General features: G+C 34.9%; 1 protein-coding gene across 1 annotated transcript; it reads right to left on the bottom strand.

Moving 5' to 3' along the window:
• Window positions 1-7,252: 7,252 nt before the first annotated feature.
• gfi1b (growth factor independent 1B transcription repressor) lies at window positions 7,253-18,001 on the bottom strand. The gene is made up of 7 exons (XM_022676623.2): window positions 17,742-18,001; window positions 15,536-15,639; window positions 14,782-14,976; window positions 13,281-13,510; window positions 12,568-12,705; window positions 10,726-10,891; window positions 7,253-9,306 (listed from the first exon to the last, which is right to left on the bottom strand). Exons 2-7 carry the CDS (start codon window positions 15,630-15,632, stop codon window positions 9,128-9,130), a joined length of 1,005 nt encoding a protein of 334 aa, XP_022532344.2. The 5' UTR covers window positions 15,633-15,639; window positions 17,742-18,001; the 3' UTR covers window positions 7,253-9,127.
• Between the last annotated feature and the right edge of the window lie 3,726 nt (window positions 18,002-21,727).

The following is a 21,727-nucleotide window of genomic DNA, read 5'->3' as shown; positions in this document are numbered from 1 at the left end:
GTAACTGAATGTACAGTAGTTGTACAGCTTTAGTTCGGTCTCTTCTCGGTCTCTGTGTGTGTTCACTCTGGATGAATAAATAATTGTCTGAGTGGATTTAAATAACGATTGGCGGTTATCTCAGAGCCGCTCAGTAATCTGTGAGCTGCTGGCTCTGCAGAGTCATTACCTCTCTCCATCTCTCCGCCCATAAAACCGGATAACAGCCGCTCTGTGTGACGTCTGCAGTCCTCGGTCCTGGAGAGAAGAGCTCTGAGCTCTGAGCTCTGAACAGCACCAGGCCTCAATTGCTGCCGCTTATCAAGCAGCCGCTAAGCTGCTGTATGTGTTCCTGTATGAACAGGCAAAAAGGCGCGATATGTAAATGATATTACAGCTCATATTGCTCCTCGATGCAAAACCGTTTATAGAATTAAAACGTAACCAGATCATAATTCTAATGAAATGAAAGTATCACTCAGTGATTTGCACATCAACCTCATTTACTAACATGCTTATCAGTGAGAGTGTCTACCTGTAATTAACTCTATATAACATTAGAATACTAAACCTAAATAAACATTAATGAAGTTTGTGGTCTTTGCGACTGCACTTGAGGATAGTTTCAAACTTCTTCATTGTCTTTTTTCCCTTAATTGGTTGAGTAGTTTTGCCATAACCTGGATTAGAACATTACTCAAATATTCACTATTCACTGTATACCTGTAACTCTACCTCTTCACTACTTTACTTTAACTGATGCTCTCAAACACTTTATTAAGAGACAAGAAATTCAAGTAATTAACTCTTGATGAGCTCAGCACAGCTGTTAACTGAAAGCCTGAATTCCAGGTGATTCTACCTCATAATATTATGGTGTATCCAACTTTTTGAGTGGTACTGTATGGTTAAAAACAAGACATTTTTGGCAGAAATATTCCCAAAACTATGGTAAAGGAGTATATCTGGTTATATTATTTACTTGTTTTAATAGTTTTCAGTCTGAAAGCTTTAAGAGGCTTTAAACTGTTCAGACTATTCCTTTCCATCAGTTCTGACTGGGTTAGTTTGTTTCTCTACAACGAAACTTTTCACACCCAGTTAATCTGAAAAGCTTTTTTTTTTTTTTTTTTACATCTTATCTGTTTAATTATTCATGGATTTTGTACGATCAGTGGAATTCCCCTTAGTCGTTCTCCAGGATGGACTTCTGTCGGTATGATGAACGGCGCAGCGACAGTTTTTAGAAGGTGAGTATTTTCATCTTTGATAGTCCTTGTTGTGATAAGGACTCTGCCCTGCTGCACCGCCTCCAACTAAATACACCCATTCAGCCGGACCTGGGCCAGGCTGGTTTGCATACGCCTCATTTGCTAAACAAATCTCTCTCTCTTTCTCTCTTTCTCTCTCTCTTTCTCTCTCTCTTTCTCTCTTTCTCTCTCTCTCTTTCTGTGTCTGTTTGCACCCGTATGACTTCAGAAATGTGAAATCCTAGTTATGTTTACTAGGTGACAGAGATTCAATAAGAGACGTACAGTAAATAAGGATGAATTGGAGGTTTTGATTGCAGGATTAGTTACTGCATTAAGAAACATGGGCGGATCTACGGGGGTGGCATGGGGTGGCAGCTGCCCCCCTAAAAGAAAGCCTTGCTTTACGAGAGCGAATCTCTGATGCCAGACTGCAGTAAATTATAACAAAAATTATAACAATAATAAAAGCATGGTGCTAGTATAATTGATAATTGAGTATAACTGATTTTGAGGTTAAAAAAATCGTATTTTGATCACTTTAACATTTATTTTTTCACTTAGTAACGGGTTACTCGGTAATCTGTCCAGTTTTCCAATTATGAGAAATCTAACACATTAGTATGTCCATTTCAGTAATCAGATTGCACCAGGACTGTAAAGTTTTGGCATAAAGTTCTCCAAAAGCAGTGTGTAAGACTGGTGGAGGAGAACATGATGCCAAGATGCATGAAAACAACTGTGATTAAAAATCAGGGTTATTCCACCAAATATTGATTTCTGAACTCTTAAAACTTTATGAATATGAACTTGTTTTCTTTTGCATTATTTGAGGTCTGAAAGCTCTGCATCTTTTTTGTTATTTCAGTCATTTCTCATTTTCTGTAAATAAATGCTCTAAATGAGAATATTTTTATTGGGAATTTGGGAGAAATGTTGTCTGTAGTTTATAGAATAAAACAACAATGTTCATTTTACTCAAACATAAACCTATACATAGCAAAATCAGAGTGGTCTCTTAACTTTTTCCAGAGCTGTATATAAAGTATATTATACAGTGTAACTATACACCACTGTTTATATATGTATTTCATTCCCCTGAGATATGTTCCAGTCTGGCTGTATAATCCCCCCCTCTGCCTAATGACAAACCAATGAAACCTTTGTAAGAAAACACACACACTCACACACACACACACACACACACACACACACACACACACACACACACACTCACATGTAGGAGGAAGTACAGTACAGGTTAAGGCTGTTAGGCCCTTTATTTCCCCGCCGTGCCCCCGGGCCAGATTTGACTCCGCCCCACTGACTCATCACTCAAATCCTGTTTGCTCCAGCCCTGCCCGTCACCCTCTCCTCTTCCTGATTGGCTGCCTGTGCGGGATTCTGATTTCACCTGCGTCCTCAAACCAGGATACAGACCTAACTGTCTGTCTGCAGACCCTGGTGCCAGGGTGATGTATAAACACTCATTTGCATGGGCACCACAGATTTTGTTTACCCACTCTGCCAGAAGAAAGCCAGCGTCGCTTTCCACCTGCGTCTAAACACTGATTTCTCCAATCCCCTGCTCACACTGCTCACACTGTTACACACTGTTACACTGTTCACACTGTTACACTGTTACACTATTACACTGCTCACACTGTTACACTGTTACACTATTACACTGTTCACACTGTTACACTGTTCACACTGCTCACACTGCTCACACTGTTACACACTGTTACACTGTTCACACTGTTACACTGTTACACTATTACACTGCTCACACTGTTACACTGTTACACTGTTACACTATTACACTGTTCACACTGTTACACTGTTCACACTGTTACACTATTACACTGTTACACTACTCACACTGCTCACACTGTTACACTATTACACTGTTACACTACTCACACTGCTCACACTGTTACACTATTACACTGTTACACTATTACACTGCTCACACTGTTACACTGTTACACTATTACACTGTTACACTATTACACTGTTACACTATTACACTGTTACACTATTACACTGCTCACACTGTTACACTGTTACACTATTACACTGTTACACTATTACACTGTTACACTATTACACTGCTCACACTGTTATACTGTTACACTATTACACTGTTCACACTGTTACACTGTTCACACTGTTACACTATTACACTGTTACACTACTCACACTGCTCACACTGTTACACTATTACACTGTTACACTACTCACACTGCTCACACTGTTACACTATTACACTGTTACACTATTACACTGCTCACACTGTTACACTGTTACACTATTACACTGTTACACTACTCACACTGCTCACACTGCTCACACTGTTACACTGTTACACTATTACACTGTTCACACTGCTCACACTGTTACACTATTACACTGTTAAACTATTACACTGCTCACACTGCTCACACTATTACACTGTTACACAACTCAAACTCTTCACTGCTCACACTATTACACTGTTAAGCTATAACACTATTACACTGTTACACTGCTCACACTGCTCACACTGTTACACAACTCAAACCCTTCACTGCTCACACTGCTCATACTGCTCACACTGTTACACTATTACACTGCTCACACTGCTCACACTGTTACACTATTACACTGTTAAACTGCTCACACTGCTCACACTGCTCACACTGTTACACTATTACACTGCTCACACTGCTCACACTGTTACACTATTACACTGCTCACACTGTTACACTATTACACTGTTAAACTGCTCACACTGCTCACACTGTTACACTATTACACTGTTAAACTGCTCACACTGCTCACACTGCTCACACTGTTACACTATTACACTGCTCACACTGTTACACTATTACACTGTTACACTGCTTACACTGCTTACACTGTTACACTGCTCATACTGTTACACTATTACACTATTACACTGCTTACACTGTTACACTGCACACACTGTTACACTGTTTAAACTGTTACACTGCTCAAACTGTAACAATGTTACATTGTTCAAACTGTTACACTTTTACACTGTTATACTGTTCCCACTGGTTAAACTGTTCACACTGTTATACTGCTCACAAAACAGTGTTTTTGGATCCGACAACATTTTTACAATGAAAAATGTTTCAATGCTAAACACATACTGTACATTTGAAGTAAAACAAGCATTACATTGTTATAAATCAAGTTAGGAGAGATCTTGATTTCATTGGTATTGTTATAAATAACAGTCCAAATAAAGATCAGGAAACGACGGGACTAAAACAGGGCAGATCGAGCTGCTGTGGGATTTTCCTAACTGTCTCTTTTGTTTGGGGGAGCTGGTGTGTGATGCGCCGTATCATTAGGAATTTGCTTGTCAAAGTAGTTGAGACTGGATTAATGGGAGAGATGGGAGTGTCTGCAAATCTCTCACTGCAGTGTCTCTAACAGTAGAGTTTAAGCCTTGTGAAAACACTGTGACACTCTTATACACAGAACTACAACACAGATCACCCTCCCCCGACCTATACACCCCCCCCCCCCCCTCCACCCAAACCTCCACCCAAACCTCCACCCACTACACACTCGGTTTGTTTGCAGTGACAACACTAAAATACCCAACACATGTAAATCTGGAGGCCAACAGGGCAGACGGGCGTTAAAGCTGCAGCGTGAAAATTCAACTTCTATCTAACATCAACAGGGGCGTGTCATATCGTATCGTACGCAATAATATCACCAACATTTTTGAATATTGTAAATGATATTATACCCTGAAATATTGTTCCCTATCACACACCCCTAATTATCACATCAGGGTTCTACTTTTTTACTGTTTTTAGCAAAACATAAAAAATAAAATTCACACTGTTCTCATTTCCCATTATATATTTACTAGAGACTAGAGATTATATCTGTTCTGTATCATTTATTCTACTTTAATCCTGGATATATGGAGATATTTGGAGTTCATTATTATTAGTCCTTTTACAAATCTAATACAATTCTTGTATTTTTTAATATCTTAGTTAGGATTGTGCTATATCAAACCATATGCATGCTCTATGGGGACTATTTTGTCTCACAGCACCCTGTATCCTTCCATGCATGCTTCCATCATAAATAATGGAATACATTTGATTTGAATGCATTTTAGGCCCAAATATTATTTTAAAACTCTATTTAAAAGCTGTATAACTAATGAAAACAATATTTGAGTTATAAATTATCATACAGCTCTTTTGAGTTTCTTTGATTTTACCAAATTAAAAACCTCTGGAATATAATCAAGAGGAAGATGGATGATCACAAACCATCAAACCACCAAACTGAACTGCTTGAATTTTTGCAGCAGGAGTAAAGCAGCATAAAGTTATCCAAAAGCAGTGTGTAAGACTGGTGGAGGAGAACCAAGATCAAGACTAAGATGCATGAAAACTGTGATTAAAAACAGATTAAATGTGCATCTTTTTTGTTATTTCAATCATTTCCAATTTTCTGCAAATAAATGCTCTAAATAACAATATTTTTATTAGGAATTTGGGAGCAATGTTGTCTGTAGTTTATAGAATAAAACAGCAATGTTCATTTTACTCAAATATAAACCTATAAATAGCAAAATCAGAGAAACTGATTCAGAAACTGAAGTGGTCAGAGTTGTGTATATTTTATATGAGATTTCTCTGTAAGGAACTTTTTTTGGAAGCTGCTCCAGGTTTCTCCACGAAGGCCGTGCGTCCCTTGAAGTTTACAAACCCGCTTGACAGGAGATTTGCATGCAGAGTTCCAGGTACACATTTGAATGAAACTCTATCGCACAGAGATTTCGCCCTGCCTCAGGCACAAACCGAGCAGGAGAGACCGCAGAGCCAACGGGAACTGTGCATCCGGATCCTCTACAGGGCGGACACGCGAAAAACAAACACGGCCAGGCACCCGCTCCAGAGCCGGCTCAGGTTTCACTCCAGACCTTTAGGTTAAACTGAGAAACTGAGAGAGCATTTATTCATTTACATACAGTTACACGCATCCTGCTCTCCTCCTTCACTCTGATTGCTTTTTATTTATCAATTTAACACATTCATCCTTCCATTCACTGAATAACTCACTTACTCACAAGATAGCACCTCCCACAAAGGAGTAGGAGCTGGTTTAATATTGAGGGACATTTTTTTCTGATATGAATCAAAGCCCACTCTATAGTGATTTAGAACAACATTTGCAGAATTACAGTTAATTACAAAAATATAAATATATATTTATCTTATTTCTTATTTCTTATTAGTTAAATTCAACCAAAAGTGACTTTACAACCTTGTTAGAAAATATTTAACGAACAATATCTAAATTATATATATATGATATATGACAAAAACTGATCAGTTAAAAAAATATATATATATATACTTTATTGTACTTTAAACATATTCAGAAATGCCTAAGTATGCTGTAAATATACTAAATAAATAACTTTTAATGTATTTTTATGAACTCACTTAAAATATATTAAAAGCACATTAATATTATGCTTTCATCAAATAGTGTATTTTAAAAAAATAAATAGATTACTATGAAGTACACTTTTTAGTTTATTGTAATTTAAAATACTTCTACAATACTTATTTCCAAATATACTTTTGTACATTTTTAGCACAGTGTGTTAAAAAAAACTATTACAGTAATTAAATTAAATTACTACTATTACTAATTTTAAAAAATCTAAAGTAAATTTATAACACAATAACACTGTAATACAGTATATTAAAATATATTTTATACCCAATGAAGTATACTAGAAATGTGCTACTTACAAACGACAGGAACAAGAAGCGAATCTGAACTCTAATATAAGCATATTTTACATACATTTTTAGTGCATTTCTAATATACCTGGTGTATTATAGTGATACAGTTGTAATGCTCATTAAATATATTATAATAAATAGTTACAGTTAACACAGTTACAAAAATGAATCATTTATCTATTGAGGAAAATTATTTATTGTTACATATTTGTCAACAGAAAAAATATATGAAGGTTTGCAGTCAGTGTTTAATATTAATTTAATATTAAAATGTAATATTTCCAGTAATTGTATTTTAGTTTAAGTAAATTGTAGCCCATTCCTTCGTACAGAAGAGCTTCAGCTCTGGGATGTTGGTGGTTCATGTGGTTTCCTCCCATTAACCACTCACTTCAGCTCCGCCCATAACATTTCCATTGAATTAAGGTCTTTCAAGAACTTTGACTTGACCCCGTTTCCAAAACATTAACTTCATTCTTCTTTAATCATTCTATGGTATAATGACTTGTGCACTTAGGGTCATTGTCCTGCTGCATGACCCACCCTCTCCTGAGATTCAGTTCATAAACCGATGTTCTGACATTTTCCTTTAGAATGAATCTCTGATAGAATAATTCACAATTCATTGTTTAATTATTGAAGACAAAAGCCATACTGGCACTGTTGAAGCAAAACAGGCCCAAACCCACAATACTACCACCACCATGTTTCATAGATTAGGAGAAGTTTCTTATGCTCTTACATTTAATGCTTTAATATTCAGCATTACAATTATTTAAGACACTGGGAGTCTTAGTTTTTTTTTTTTAAGTTAATGTTTATTTAGAGATAATATAGAACAAAACTCATCATATGAAATTCCATAAATAGTATACAACTGAATTAATTTACAATTCATGGCTTAAATAACATTTATAATAGCGAAATCTCCTTTTTAAATGAGGCAAACCTAAAAAAATACAAAAATTCTTGTAGTTTTAATTGAAATATCAGATTTTGAACCATATACAGCTGTGATATTGGTGATTATGGTCCAGATGATCTAACTATTCCTTCACAGTGCAGCAGGAAGGATTCAGGAACGTATGCCGCTTGCTTATACATCGCTTCGGCAATTTGCTTTGCATGCACTCAGCAGGGATGACGTGGGGATGATGATAAATTGCTCGTTCGTCAGATAACGCCAACGGTACAACCGTGCCCTGACCTTCTGCTAAACTGCTGGGACAGGACTCGTCTATAATGGTGCCATTATATGGAGCCGTGTTCTGGTGAGGCCAAGACACTATTTTTTTTTTGCCCAAATAAAACCATATTCAAAATATTCAACATATTCAAAATACCAATCGCATAAAATAACATACAGGGGTTGAACAATGAAACTGAAACACCTGTCATCATTTTAGTGTGGGATTTTAGGTTTCATGGCCAAATTGGAGCAGCCTGGTGTTCAATCTTCATTAATTGCACATTGCACCAGCAAGGGCAGTAAGAGTGTGAAGGTTCAATTAGCAGGGTAAGAGCACAGTTCTGCTCTAAATATTGCTATAATGCACACTATAACATTATGGGTGACATACCAGAGTTCAAAAGAGGACAAATTGTTGGTGCACGTCTTGCTGGAGCATCTGTGACCAAGACAGCAAGTCTTTGTGATGCATCAAGAGCCACGGTATCCAGGGCAATGTCAGCCAGCATACCACCAAGAAGGACCAACCACATCCAACAGGATTAACTGTGGACGCTGTAAGAGGAAGCTGTCTGAAAGGGATGTTCGGGTGCTGACCCGGATTGTATCCAAAAAACATAAAACCACGGCTGATCAAATCACGCAGAATTCAATGTGCACCTCAACTCTCCTGTTTCCACCAGAACTGTCCGTCACCACAATCAATTATTGTGCTCTAAAACCAGGTGTTTCAGTTTCATTGTCCAACACCTGTACAGTCTATGGTTTGCACGCATTAGCTTCCTGTTCAGATGCATTATCTTCCTGTAGAAATGTATGGTCACTTCATCCCATGCTTTGGGTCGTCACCCAGAAGAAGAAGCACTTGTTAAAGACAGTTCATCAATCCTCCCTCCGATCTGAACCAATCACTTTAGAGTATGCTGGCTCTCGTGGTGTCTCCTGAGGTCCACCTTCCTCTGGAAGCCCTTGGAGCAGATCTCACAGCCGAAAGGTTTGAACCCCGTGTGTTTGCGGCTGTGGGTGATGAGGTTGGAGCTCTGGCTGAACGCTTTTCCGCACACCTGGCATTTGTGTGGTTTCTCACCTGTTTAACATCAAAACATCAAAAATAACATTAAAACAGTCAGTAAAACAGAATGTATAGATTGTAGCAAAATATGCCTGTGAAGATTATAAAAACATAAGATACTGGGGCGTATTTCCCAAGCTTTTTACGAAAAACGTTAAAAATGATGTAATTTTACGAATGCCATTTTTTACGCCTGTTTTTACACCCAAAAACTGGCCTATTTTCCAATGGTACAAACGAGTGTTAAGTAGTTCTTTGTTGACTCCGCCTTTCTCATTATTATACCACAAAAGTATCATTAGGTATATATTAATTTTAAATACAAATAACTAATACCAATATATATATATATATACAACAGATATATAACAGATTTATGTGTATATGGCATTTGAAGCCTATAAAAATGTCTGAAAACCTCAATTTTGCTTTACAAAAATGAAACTATTTTACTTTAAACATACTTACAGACTAGCATGTTTATTTTATATATTTAGGTGTTATATAAAACAGGTATAATTTAAGTGTATACAGTTATAATTTTTTTAAAATAAGTATTTATTTAATGCCTATAAATTTGTTTTAAATTCTATGTATTTGAAGCAAAAAGATTTAAATGTATGTGCTACAAATTGGATAATTAGAAAGTAAATCTAAGCATGTACTTTCAGAAATTGTATGTTTATGAAGGACAATTAAGTGTTTATAGTTTTTAATTGCACAGTTATAAAACACAATGAAATGTTCATAGTTTAGAAAAATGAAGAATTTCATTCTAGACTGAACAAATTAAAAACAATTAAGAACAATTAAAAATACATAATCAGTTCAACCTAAAGCAACTCCTCCTTATAGGAACAAGAAAATTACATAGCTTTAATCAACTTAAATATTGTAAATTGTTGACTAAAACAAGTTTAATTGCTTGTTTTTTTCAGCCAGGACACTTTAACTTTTAAGATTCACCTGCAGTTCTTGTATTTTGTTCCAAAAAAAATGTCTTATTTTAAATACATTTCTAAAATTGTTGCACATAAAATGTTTTGTTCCAATTCTGTTTAAATTTTTATAGGTTTGGCCCAAAAAAACTATGATCACAATAATTTCCAGATCTTTTCAGCAGTTCCAGCTCTACTCTCTCTACAGGTCCAAACGAGATTTTTTTAAAAATCTGCTTTAAAAATCGACACCAAGCTAATATTTGCATGTTCTCCAGATTTGTCGATTTGTTTCGTTGGAAGCGTTCGAGCTGCTGCTGCTGCAGAGCCGTGGAGGAAGCGTTCCCAGCGTATTCTCAGCCGAGCAGGAAAACCAGATATGCAAAGCATCTGCGCATTTGCTTAATTTTCTTTTCTTGATTTATCTGCAGCTATACGGCTCTTGGAAACACGGCCACAGCTCTCCAGGATCGGGTGGAGGAAGCCGTTCTCTCACCTGTGTGGATGTAGGTGTGTTTCTTCATGTCGGACTTCTGGTGGAACCTCTTGCCGCAGTACTGGCAGGGGTACGGGCGGGTGTCGGAGTGGATGAGCAGGTGTGTGGAGAGGGTCGACGAGCGCTTGAATGTCTTCCCGCACATCTTACACTCGAAACTCCTCTCCTTTATTAACAAATACACAAATAACCAATCAATTAATCCCTTTTATTTATGATCAAACATTTAACATAATAAAGAAAGTGTACTGATTACTGATTAAAGTCAACCTGATTGGGTACCACTTCAAAATAAGACTACCTTTATACAGGGTTTATAAATGGTTTACAATTAGTTTATTAATGGTAACTAATTAGGTTTTTAATGCCTTAAAAATCATTAATAATCAGTTATAACACATACTGTACGTAGAAAGGGCAACAGTATAGAAGGCTGTGTAATATAGTTCACTATTTGGCAAACAACAGGTCATTGTTGCCCTTTCTACGTATGTGTTATAACTGATTATTAATGACTTTTAAGGCATTTACAACCTAATTATTAACCATTAATAAACTAATTGTAAACTATTTATAAACCCTTTATAAAGGTAGTCTTATTTTAAAGTGGAACCCCTGATTGTGTCATCTCGACCATTCAGCAGGGAAGTGATTGGTTAATAAAGTTTACTAAACTAAAAGTCACTAAATGTAAATTATTCCACACCTGTAGAATTTTTAAAGGTGAGCAAATAAAATACCATCTTACCACTATCAGAGCCAAACTGCTCAGCCCAATCAGCTCTCTCTAAACCCATACATCACCCATACATCACTATCAGAGCCAAACTGCTCAGCCCAATCAGCTCTCTGTTCTGCCACGCCTCTAAACCCATACATCACTCAGTGCCCCTCCGAAATACATCTTAAATTCAGTGTTTTTTTTACCTTTTTTTTAATTGTAGATTAATAGTACCTACTTAAGCAATCCAAAAAAGCTTTAAACAAACCAGAATATGTTTCATACATTTTACATTCTTTAAAGTAGCACATCTTGTTTAGATGATCAGTTTTGCGCATCTCTGCTGGATTTTCTCAGTCAGCTTTATGAGGTAGAGTCACCTGGAATTCAGGCTTTCAGTTAACAGCTGTGCTGAACTCATCAAGAGTTAATTACTTGAATTCCTTGTCTCTTAATAAAGTGTTTGAGAGCATCAGTTAAAGTAAAGTAGTGAAGAGGTAGAGTTACAGGTATACAGTGAATAGTGAATATTTGAGTAATGTCCTTAAGTGCAGTCACTGCAAAGATCATAAATTATGCTTAATTATTGCAAGAACTGCTCAACTAAGTAAAAAAATAACTATTTTAAAATGGTCAGTCAATCTGAAACATTTCAAGAAGAACGTATTCTTAAAAACTGTTACAACAGAGGAAACTCTTGCTCTTCCTTTCCTGGGCCAGCCCTGATAAGTGCTAGTTTCAAAACTGTTATGATGATGAAACTGGCACTCATCAGGGCTGCCCCAGGAAAGGAAGAGCGGGAGTTTCCTCTGTTGTACAGGATAAGTTCATCAGAGTTACCAGCCTCAGAAACCACAAGTTAAAACAGCTCCTCAGATAAGAGCATCTAAATGCTTCATATATCGTAATTTAGGTTTGTTTTAACACTTTTAAGCAACTACATGATTCCTTATGTGTTTCTTCATAGTCTGTATGGCTGATAAATGTTTCAACTCTATTAAAAGTTCTGTTTTAACTTGTAGAAAAAGGGTTAAAAGATCAGTTGTGTCCCAGAAGACTGTTATTTAAACTCTTAACTCAAAAAGAGTCCAAAAGATTCCTATAGGTCATTTGCTGCATACCTGTGAGTGGACGTTCATGTGTTGCTCTAAGCTCACTGCGTGTCCGAACGTTTTTCTGCAAATGCTGCAACCAAAGGGTCGCGTTCCGCTGTGGGAACGTCTCACGTGGACCTCCAGCCCGTGAGGAGTGGAGAACACCTGGAATTGACAGAATGGACCACACTGTAAACCCATACGTTGTTTGAACTCAAATGATTTAAGCTTGTTTTACATAAAATTGGAGATTTCTAAACAATACTCAACTGTTTTGAGTTAGTTGAACTGAATTTGTGGGCACATATATACTGTACTATTCAAACTGAGACCTTTGAGATGAACCAACTTATAATAACTGAGTTTAGTCTGTTGCCATTGGCAGCTTGTTTTCCATTGGCTTCTGTCACAATATATTTGCATACTGGGCGTGTCCAACAGTTTCTGACAGACACTCACCATCAGTGTGTATTGATTCCCCCTGGGCTACCTTACAAATAAATCAACTTCCCCTTTAGTTGTAATAACTTGATGTTCTGAGTTATGCTACCTTAAGTTTTCATTACACATTACTTACTTTTTTAAGGCAACTGGTTTCCTCATATTTCTTATAATAAATTCAACTTATCCGGGCTCACAGTGTAGAAGATCAGGCATCATTGTATAATACATTTAATTAAACATCATGAAACTGAGCTTTTTCTGTATCTCTAATGTTAAATTTTTAACCCTTTGCTCACCTTGTCGCAGGTGATGCAGTGGTAGGTGTTGGAGGTGGGGGAGTAGTGGGTGCTGCAGTCCAGGGGTTGTGTGTGTTCTGGGCTCTGCTTCAGGTGGGATCCATACAGGGTATTAGCGTGCTGGAGGAGGGAGGGGTGGAAGCTCATCTGACTGAAGTCATAGGGAGAGGGTAGAGGGTCCCACCCGTACGCCGGCTTATAGTAGGGAGGATATTCTGCCATCTGAGGTTCTGGGGGAGGAAATAAACAAAGAGAATGAAGAAAAGACTGTGTTTATCTACATTTTTGACTGTACATTCTGTCATTGCTTAATATACACCTTATTTAATTGGCCACTGACTGTTTAGCGACTTTAGACTTACTTTCAGGGTTTGGTTTCTTGAGTAAATCTCGTACCAGCAAATTCTGCAAATTCTGTTTGCTGTCTGGGAATGTCTCCCCCCCTCTGACTCACCATCACTGTGTAGTCATTCCCCCCAGGATGTTTTTTCATTTTCCCTTTCTGGTTATTAACAGTCTATACTGTAAGTTGTGCTCGTCTGGCCTCAGGATTGGCCTCAGTATTGTAGGCTGTAAGAGCAAGTTACAGCCCTGCTTTGTGTGTGAGGCTCTAAAAAAAGAGGTACAATATATGTAATTTTTTGTACTTAAATGTATTTTCTTCATAATTGAACCCTCAAAGGTATAATATTGGTCTTTATCGGGTCAGATGTTCCCTCTGAAGTACAAAGTCATTCCAAACAGCAATAAATACAGATTTGTACCATTTAACCAGACAAAAGGTACATTCAGTATTCTGTATCACTGTACTGATACATAATATATATATTTTAATTGCACATTAATGATCATCAAGTTTTTGAGCTATAATCAGATTATGATAATGTTTATAATCTTTATAATCTTTACTGGCACAAAAAACATGGGTACAAAAAAGGACTTTCACTGAAAGGTACTTTTTTGTACCCCAAAATAAGGTACAGCCCCAGCAAGAAGCTTTGTACTCTTTTAAATACAAATCTGTACTTATTTTTTAAACATTTTTATATTAATCGCTAAAATGTGTTTTAAAGTTGTGAAACATACCTGTTCCAGTTTTCCTTACATTTTTTAAAATTATTTTTTTAAATATTTTTATTGTGGTAATTTCTGCTACTGCATTATATATACTCTCAGGTTATATAACTGTGCTATAGTCGAGGATGATGTTTTTGTGTATTTTGGTACACAGACACATGACAATATGCAGATCAGTCTATCAATAGTACCAATAATACCGTCCCCCCAACTGACGTCCAACCATCTGCGTCTCACTGCTATCAGAGGCACACTGCTCAGCCCAATCAGCTCTTTCTTCTAAACCCATACATCACCCAATGCTCCTCCCAGACTACTCCTCCTATTTTTTAGCCTTTTTCAAATTTGAGCTGGGTGAAGGGTGGAGTCCTCTACTTTAAAAATGAGAGAGTTTACTTCCAAGATGGCGTCAGAGATCTCTTACCGGATATGTAGAAAGGTCGACTGGCTGTGACCGTCGGCTCGGGGCGAGACACTCGGATCGGACACTCAGGCTCATCTTCATCTTTAATGTAGGCGTACGGGTCTGTGTGGGACGGCTCAGCGAGGGGGTCTAACTGCAGGCTCCCTGGAGAGTGCGGCTCCTTGGCCTCTGGTGGGACAGGTAAAGGAGCTGAAACTGTGGAGTTCAAAAGAGAAAAATTAGTGAAAAGTTTGGATTCCTAATTTTCACTGTTATTTGTTTGTGGTGGACCACAAATAAAAATCTGATTTGTAAAATGAAGTGTAATGGGATGTAGATGGAGTGCTACAGACTAGTAGCTCTCCAGCCCAGAGGGTTGTTGAACCCAATTGCAGAACAGTTGATCTCAAAGCAGGTAAACCCAATAAAAAATAAATAAATAAACACACCGCTCCTCACACGGGATCAAGGGGGAAAAAAACGTCCCTATAAGGAGATAGGGATTATGAAATGTGGACTGAATATACAGGTCCATAATGTTAAAAAAAATAAACAGTGGAAAACAGAAAAAAAAAAAATCTAGATGCAATTAATATTTGTTATTATTATAAGTTGACCCCAGTTCACCACTCAATATTATATAAAGAGAAAATGAGCAGCACCCTTCCAGGAATGAGTTGATGTGAAATTTATGTTAAATAAATGCACTTATGGATTATTAAATCATTTAATATGCATTTTCTTTTATTATTATTTTATTGTATATTGTACCTACTTGTGAAGTGTTGTGTGTCGCTCGGGTCACTTTCGATGAACCGGTTCACACTGTGTGAACTGCACTTTTTACTTTTCACCAGAAATGACCTTGGCATGATGGATCTGAAAAAAATATATAATAATAAAAATAAAAAACATGATGATGATGATGATGAGATGTTAGTCTGAGAATACCGTAACTGTCCTCAAAAAAATAAAAAAATAAATAAAAAAGCATACCCCTGTTTAAATCATCCTATTTTGGCTTTTTTTTTTTTTTACCTAATTCAATTAATTGCTCAACCATTAAATAATGTGATGGATGTTTTTTATTAACTTTGTCCAACATTTGGTGATGACAAATGGGCTAATAAAAATGTTCAAAATTTAATTTTACACATCTTATATATAAAATTACTAATATATAATTGATTCCACGGCAAGTTATGAGGGTTTTGCTTAAAAGTTCATAAAATTACTTTATTTTTTAAAAATAACAGTTTTTGCATGACAGCAACAATTCATTAATTTACACAAATTAATTGGACGTTTATTGTAGTGTTTCTAAATGTAATCCTATTTATTTTTATATCATTTTTTTGTTATCAGTTCAGCTGTTTGCCACTCACTCAGACATGTGTTTGCTTGTTAACCCTTTCAGTCTCTGATTCATTACAATAAACAGCATCTGTTTTTTTCTTATTTCTTGTGTTTTCTTGCATTTAACACAGATTGAGGTCTGTTGTCCAACAGAAGTGAATTTTATCAGCCAATCAAACAGCAGCTTAGCCCTGCCCACTACACTATAGTTACTACGAGTTAGTTTTACTACATATGGATTTGGGATTTGTCAAATAAAAAAAGACGTTATAAAAAGTTACATAAAATAAAAATAATAACGTTAAACCAAAGATTACACAGCAATTAAAAATATTTAATGAAAATTAAAAATACAAATAATTTTTATCTTTCATCACTGGAACATAATTCAGGTCTGAAAGGGTAAAGCTGCAGTTTAAGAGATTTTGAGTGACAGTGATGATATACTTTAAACTTTCCCTTTAAATTAGAAGAAATTAAGGAGGAATTAAGACAATATTTATACTTGTACTTATTATTCTACACGCAATTTGAAAAGATATGACCTCCCAGACTTCTCAGCATTTCTGTCTGCTTTATTATATCCAATATTTTAACTTTTAATTAACTAATTTTTACATTTACAAAAGAAAAATGGTGAATTTTAGACAAGATCTGTCCTTCTACAATGTTTGAAAAACACATAGTTATACTCAAACGGCATAAAACAGTATATAACAATACAACTCATACCTCTTATGACATTCGTTAATATTGTAATGTAATTTAAATTACACTACAATAAACGTCCATTTATGTAAGTTAATAAATTGTTACTGTCATGCAAAATCTGTTACTTTTAAAATAGTAATTTTACATAATTACATACTTTTAAGCAAAAACTCTCCTAACTTTCAGTGGAATCAATCCAGCTGGCACACAACCAACCTTCGACGTTAAAAAATGTGGTTAAAACATGATTACAGTAATGTCTGTTGTTGTTTTAACGTTGAAACAATGTTGAATCAACATTTAATGTTAAATATTATTTGTGCAAATGTTACAATTTTAACGTTGAATCAACATAATGTCCTCAAACTTTTGCCTTTTGAATCAGTATTTAACATTTCATTACTGTATGTTTTTTAAAAATGGAGGATGGAAAAATGTTTTAATTCTATTTGCAGTAACTGCTTTTTAATTTAACACCATGTTCATGTTTTAATAGTTTTACTATTAGTTTTAAGTGTTTTTCAGATCAGATATGCAGTAATCAGATTGGTAGTGGTGGGTATAAACATTTTTTATACTCAGATTTACTGCAGTGATGTAAGTTTTATTGTTAAAACTGTGTTAACTATAGGATTTTTTAATTTTAGTGAGCTGTGGTTTATTAAAGGTTGAACGTATGACGTTGATTCAACCATAACATCTACATTGATTCAACATTGAAATGCCAGCTGGGTAAATGGATGAATAGATATGACTCATTTTTTTTACGTTGACTTCCATTAAAAGTTGAAAAAAAAACATACTGCTCAATATTACTGATAAAAATGACCAATTAAAATGCAAATACTATTAATATTGCAGTGTTACACCACCATATCATTGCTTTCACAATTTTAATACATTTTAATGCTCACCTTAAATTGAATTCTCCTTTTAAATAGAATTTTCTCCTTTTAAATGGAATTTTATCCTTTTTTCTCCTTCTTCTCTCTCTTCTTCTCTCTCTTCCTTTGTCTTGTTTGATGTTAAAACGTCCAAATCCTGAAGTGAGACTCAGAAGCTCATCAAGCCCTGCATTTCTGCATTGAACTGCTGCTGCTCTTCAGTTCCCTCCCTGATTTCCAATCTGATAAACTTTCTTCTGCAGCGGAATCTGACTCTGCTTTCAGCCAATGAGGGCTTTAACACTCAGCAGCACATTTGCCTAAAACTGCTTTAGGGTTAAGGATGGGGGACAACTTCTTACCTCACGTTAGAAGCCTTTATTTACTGTTTATTTGTTTAAATAAATGGGTTTTTAAGTACAAAATGCAAAAGTTAAAACATATTTTTAGAACTTAGAACAGAAAACACTTTAGAATTAAATGTATTTATATTTTATATAGAATATCATAAAATGTCAACATAAAAAGCTTTCATGTTTGATAAGGAACATTACGAAAAAGCATAATTGTAATCGTAATAGAAAATATATTTTTAAAAAATTAAGTAAATCTGCTGAAGTCAAAATATAATGATTAAAATCATAAAATTAGCTTTTTCCTAAACTTTATTTTAAAATCAATATTTTCCTGAATACAAATCAAACAGTTCATGTCCTCCAAATCTTAAGTTTCGTTATGTTTGTCTAGTTTTTATGTCTATTTTTTTTTTATCAGTATGTATAAAGAGTGAATGCTGTATATTTTTAGGGTTAAAAACTTAATTTTCTACAATTTTAACTGCAAAAGGATATAATAAAAATGTCCAATAAAGGAAAATGTTTTAAATTTTAATAAAATATATAATAAAATCTGTGCCCTCTGTTTTTTTTTTATTAAAAGCGTACTGCTGACACAACCTTATTTTTAAATCTATTTTCTGAATATATATATATATACATATATATAAAGTCCTCTGTCTTTTCAGTGGTAATTACACATAATTAGTAACTATGTAAGTATGTGTGTGCACTACTATATGTAACTTACATCCAACATATATAAATATATAGTTTAGGCTTAGATTCAAGTGTGTTAAATGGTCTTTAATAATTAATCTGTTTTAATGGTTGTTTAATTAATTGATTTAATTTTCTGATTTGTGTTTAATATTTGGGAAACTCAGGTTTGTTCGGCCTGTAAAAGCTGGGAAACCACAGTTTTATCCCTGTTTAATCTCTCAAACTGTGCTACTATTAGTCTAAACACACAAAACACACACACACACACACACACACACACACACACACACACACACACACACACACACACACACACACACACACACACACACAGTAAAACTGAACGCACCTCTTAAACACACACACCAAACCTGACCTGCTGCAGTCTGGTACCTCAGTGTTGTTTTAGTGCAGAAAGGAGTTTAAATCTTTAATTCTACTTTTTAAAACCAATATATGTCGAAGCTGCACAAATACATGTGATATATTGTAATTTGTGTGTAATATCAGATTGTTTTGTGTTTTTATTGTCTTAATGTCTGAAAAAATGCACAGTGTATATGGTAATAATCAAAACACCAACTCTACAATCAATAAACACACTTTAGAGTTTGAAGGTGTAATCTCGCCCCCTTGTGGATCATAACAGAAAAAATACAAAATCTGTCCGATTTCTCATGATTTAAATACAGAAAATTTAATGTAACACACTATCCTATTCGTGTGTTATATATTTCTGCGAAAGGGAATACAAGCCGTATATAAGGTGCTATTTATAGGTTTATGTTTGAGTAAAATGAACATTGTTGTTTTATTCTATAAACTACAGACAACATTTCTCCCAAATTACAAATAAAAATATTCTCATTTAGAGCATTTATTTACAGAAAATGAGAAATGACTGAAATAACAAAAAAGATGCAGAGCTTTCAGACCTCAAATAATGCAAAGAAAACAACAAGTTCATATTCATAAAGTTTTACGAGTTCAGAAATAATCAATATTTAGTGGAATAATCCTGGTGGTTTTAATCACAGTTGTCATGTTTCATCTTGGCATCATGTTCTCCTCCTCCACCAGTCTTACACACTGCTTTTGGATAACTTTATGCTGCTTTACTCCTGGTGCAAAAAATCAAGCAGTTCAGTTTGGTGGTTTGATGGTTTGTGATCATCCATCTTTCTCTTGATTATATTCCAGAGGATTTCAATTTGGTAAAATCAGAGAAACTCATCATTTTTAAGCGCTCGCTTATTTTTTTTCCAGAACTATATTTAAAAATAACAGCTGTTGATGTTAGGTTTTCCAAAAGTTCCTCAAGTTTTTTCCATTTTGATTTACAGTCAGCGGAATGGGGATTTCCTTGATTTATTATACAGTATGAAATTTATTTTTGGCACCTTTAACTTTTTCCTGGTTTGTAAATGTTTTATGTGATGCACATTCTTAAATATATTAATGCAATATTTATCCAGTACCACAGGGTGGCAGCACTAAATTATACAATTATAAAAAACGCTTTCTTTTTGTGTTTTTGTGTGGTTTTTGTGTGTTGTAAGTTTATGGGGCCAAATCCACACAATGTTGTTTTTCACATCAAGAATCTGTAATAACAAGACACATATTTTACAAGACATACGATTTTATATCTTTGATGTCATTCTAAAATCTCAATTCATTTTTTTTATTTTTTGACATCATGTGAATCTGGCATTTGTTCATTACATTTATGTGGGGCTGTCGGGCTGACATTGATGCACCCTGAGCCTGCAGGACAGCCTGTGATTTTTTGGAACTTTTTTTGTGTGGTTCCAATATACATAAATTAAATAATCATTAATTTTCTGTAATATTTTTAGGGTGCCAACACTTTCATCCATACCAGTCTATATATTCTGCACAATGTAAATATGTTAAAGTGTGTATGTAGATATAGATATTTAGAGTGGATATATATTTTATGTAGCTTGTAATGCGTGCAGTAAAATACATGTGTGACTGATTAAAGCTGAAGGATGTGGTGAAGAGCTTTGTCTGGCAGGACTGTGGTCTGAGGAAAACACTGTGGAGGAGGAGGAGGGTGGCCAAGTCTTCCAGGAACAAACTCAGAAACTGGTGTCCACTGAAACATCTGATTATAATCTTTTAGCAGAAAAATATTAGTTATATGCCAAATACTGAAAGCATAATTCTGTTGCAATACAGAAAATGCTATAGCATGAACAGCTAGCAGCTTACATATATAAATATAAATATAAATATAAATTTATTTACTTAATTCTGAGTTCTAAGTTCTACTAATTGGGGTTTATTGTGTGCAGATTTTGCTGGACCTTCTCTATGCAGTGGTTTATAGTTCTGTGAAAACATGTTTCCCAATCTATTTTTGTTTCCGCACTAACTGGTTTCAGATCCTCATGCTCAGCATTGCAACAGCGATATTATGAATAAATCACTTCTTCTAAAGTTAAAACCATATTGTGCCACCTTTAGCAACAGCAGCAGCAGCAGCAGCAGCAGCAGCAGCAGCAGCGTTTAAACAGTTAAATTAACTTGGTATTAGAAACGGGTTTTTTTACTTTATTTGTTGGCTGCAGTAATTTTTAACAAAAAAGCGCACCTTTTAACAAAAATAAATAAATAAATAAAAAAAAAATATATATATATATATATATATATATATATATATATATATATATATAATTAGCAAAAAAAAAAGAACTGACTTTTTTGGAGTTTTTTTTGTCGTCATATAAAAAAACGCACCTTTTAAACAAAAAAAAACATTTGTGTTTTTATTAGTTCTTTCATAACAGTTTTATATTCGAGTCAAGAATATTTAATAGTAACATAATTAGCAAAAAAAAGGACTTACTTTTTTGGTTTTTTTTTTGTCGTCATTTTTAACATAAAACGCACCTTTTTATCAAAAAAAACATTTGTGTTTTTATTAATTAT

The sequence above is a fragment of the Astyanax mexicanus genome, chromosome 17 (genome assembly GCF_023375975.1).
Source record: "Astyanax mexicanus isolate ESR-SI-001 chromosome 17, AstMex3_surface, whole genome shotgun sequence".
NCBI lineage: Eukaryota > Metazoa > Chordata > Actinopteri > Characiformes > Acestrorhamphidae > Astyanax > Astyanax mexicanus.
Note: the sequence above shows the minus strand (reverse complement) of the source record. Positions and strands in the feature narration are given on the sequence as shown.

Bases quoted from the DNA above. Each gene is read 5' to 3' on its own strand.
- gfi1b (XM_022676623.2), bottom strand. From the start codon at position 15,632: ATGCCAAGGTCATTTCTGGTGAAAAGTAAAAAGTGCAGTTCACACAGT. The intron at 14,977-15,535 runs GTAGGTACAATA...TGAACTCCACAG, and splicing joins CGACACACAACACTTCACAA to TTTCAGCTCCTTTACCTGTC. The intron at 12,706-13,280 runs GTGAGCAAAGGG...TGTCAATTCCAG, and splicing joins ACTGCATCACCTGCGACAAG to GTGTTCTCCACTCCTCACGG.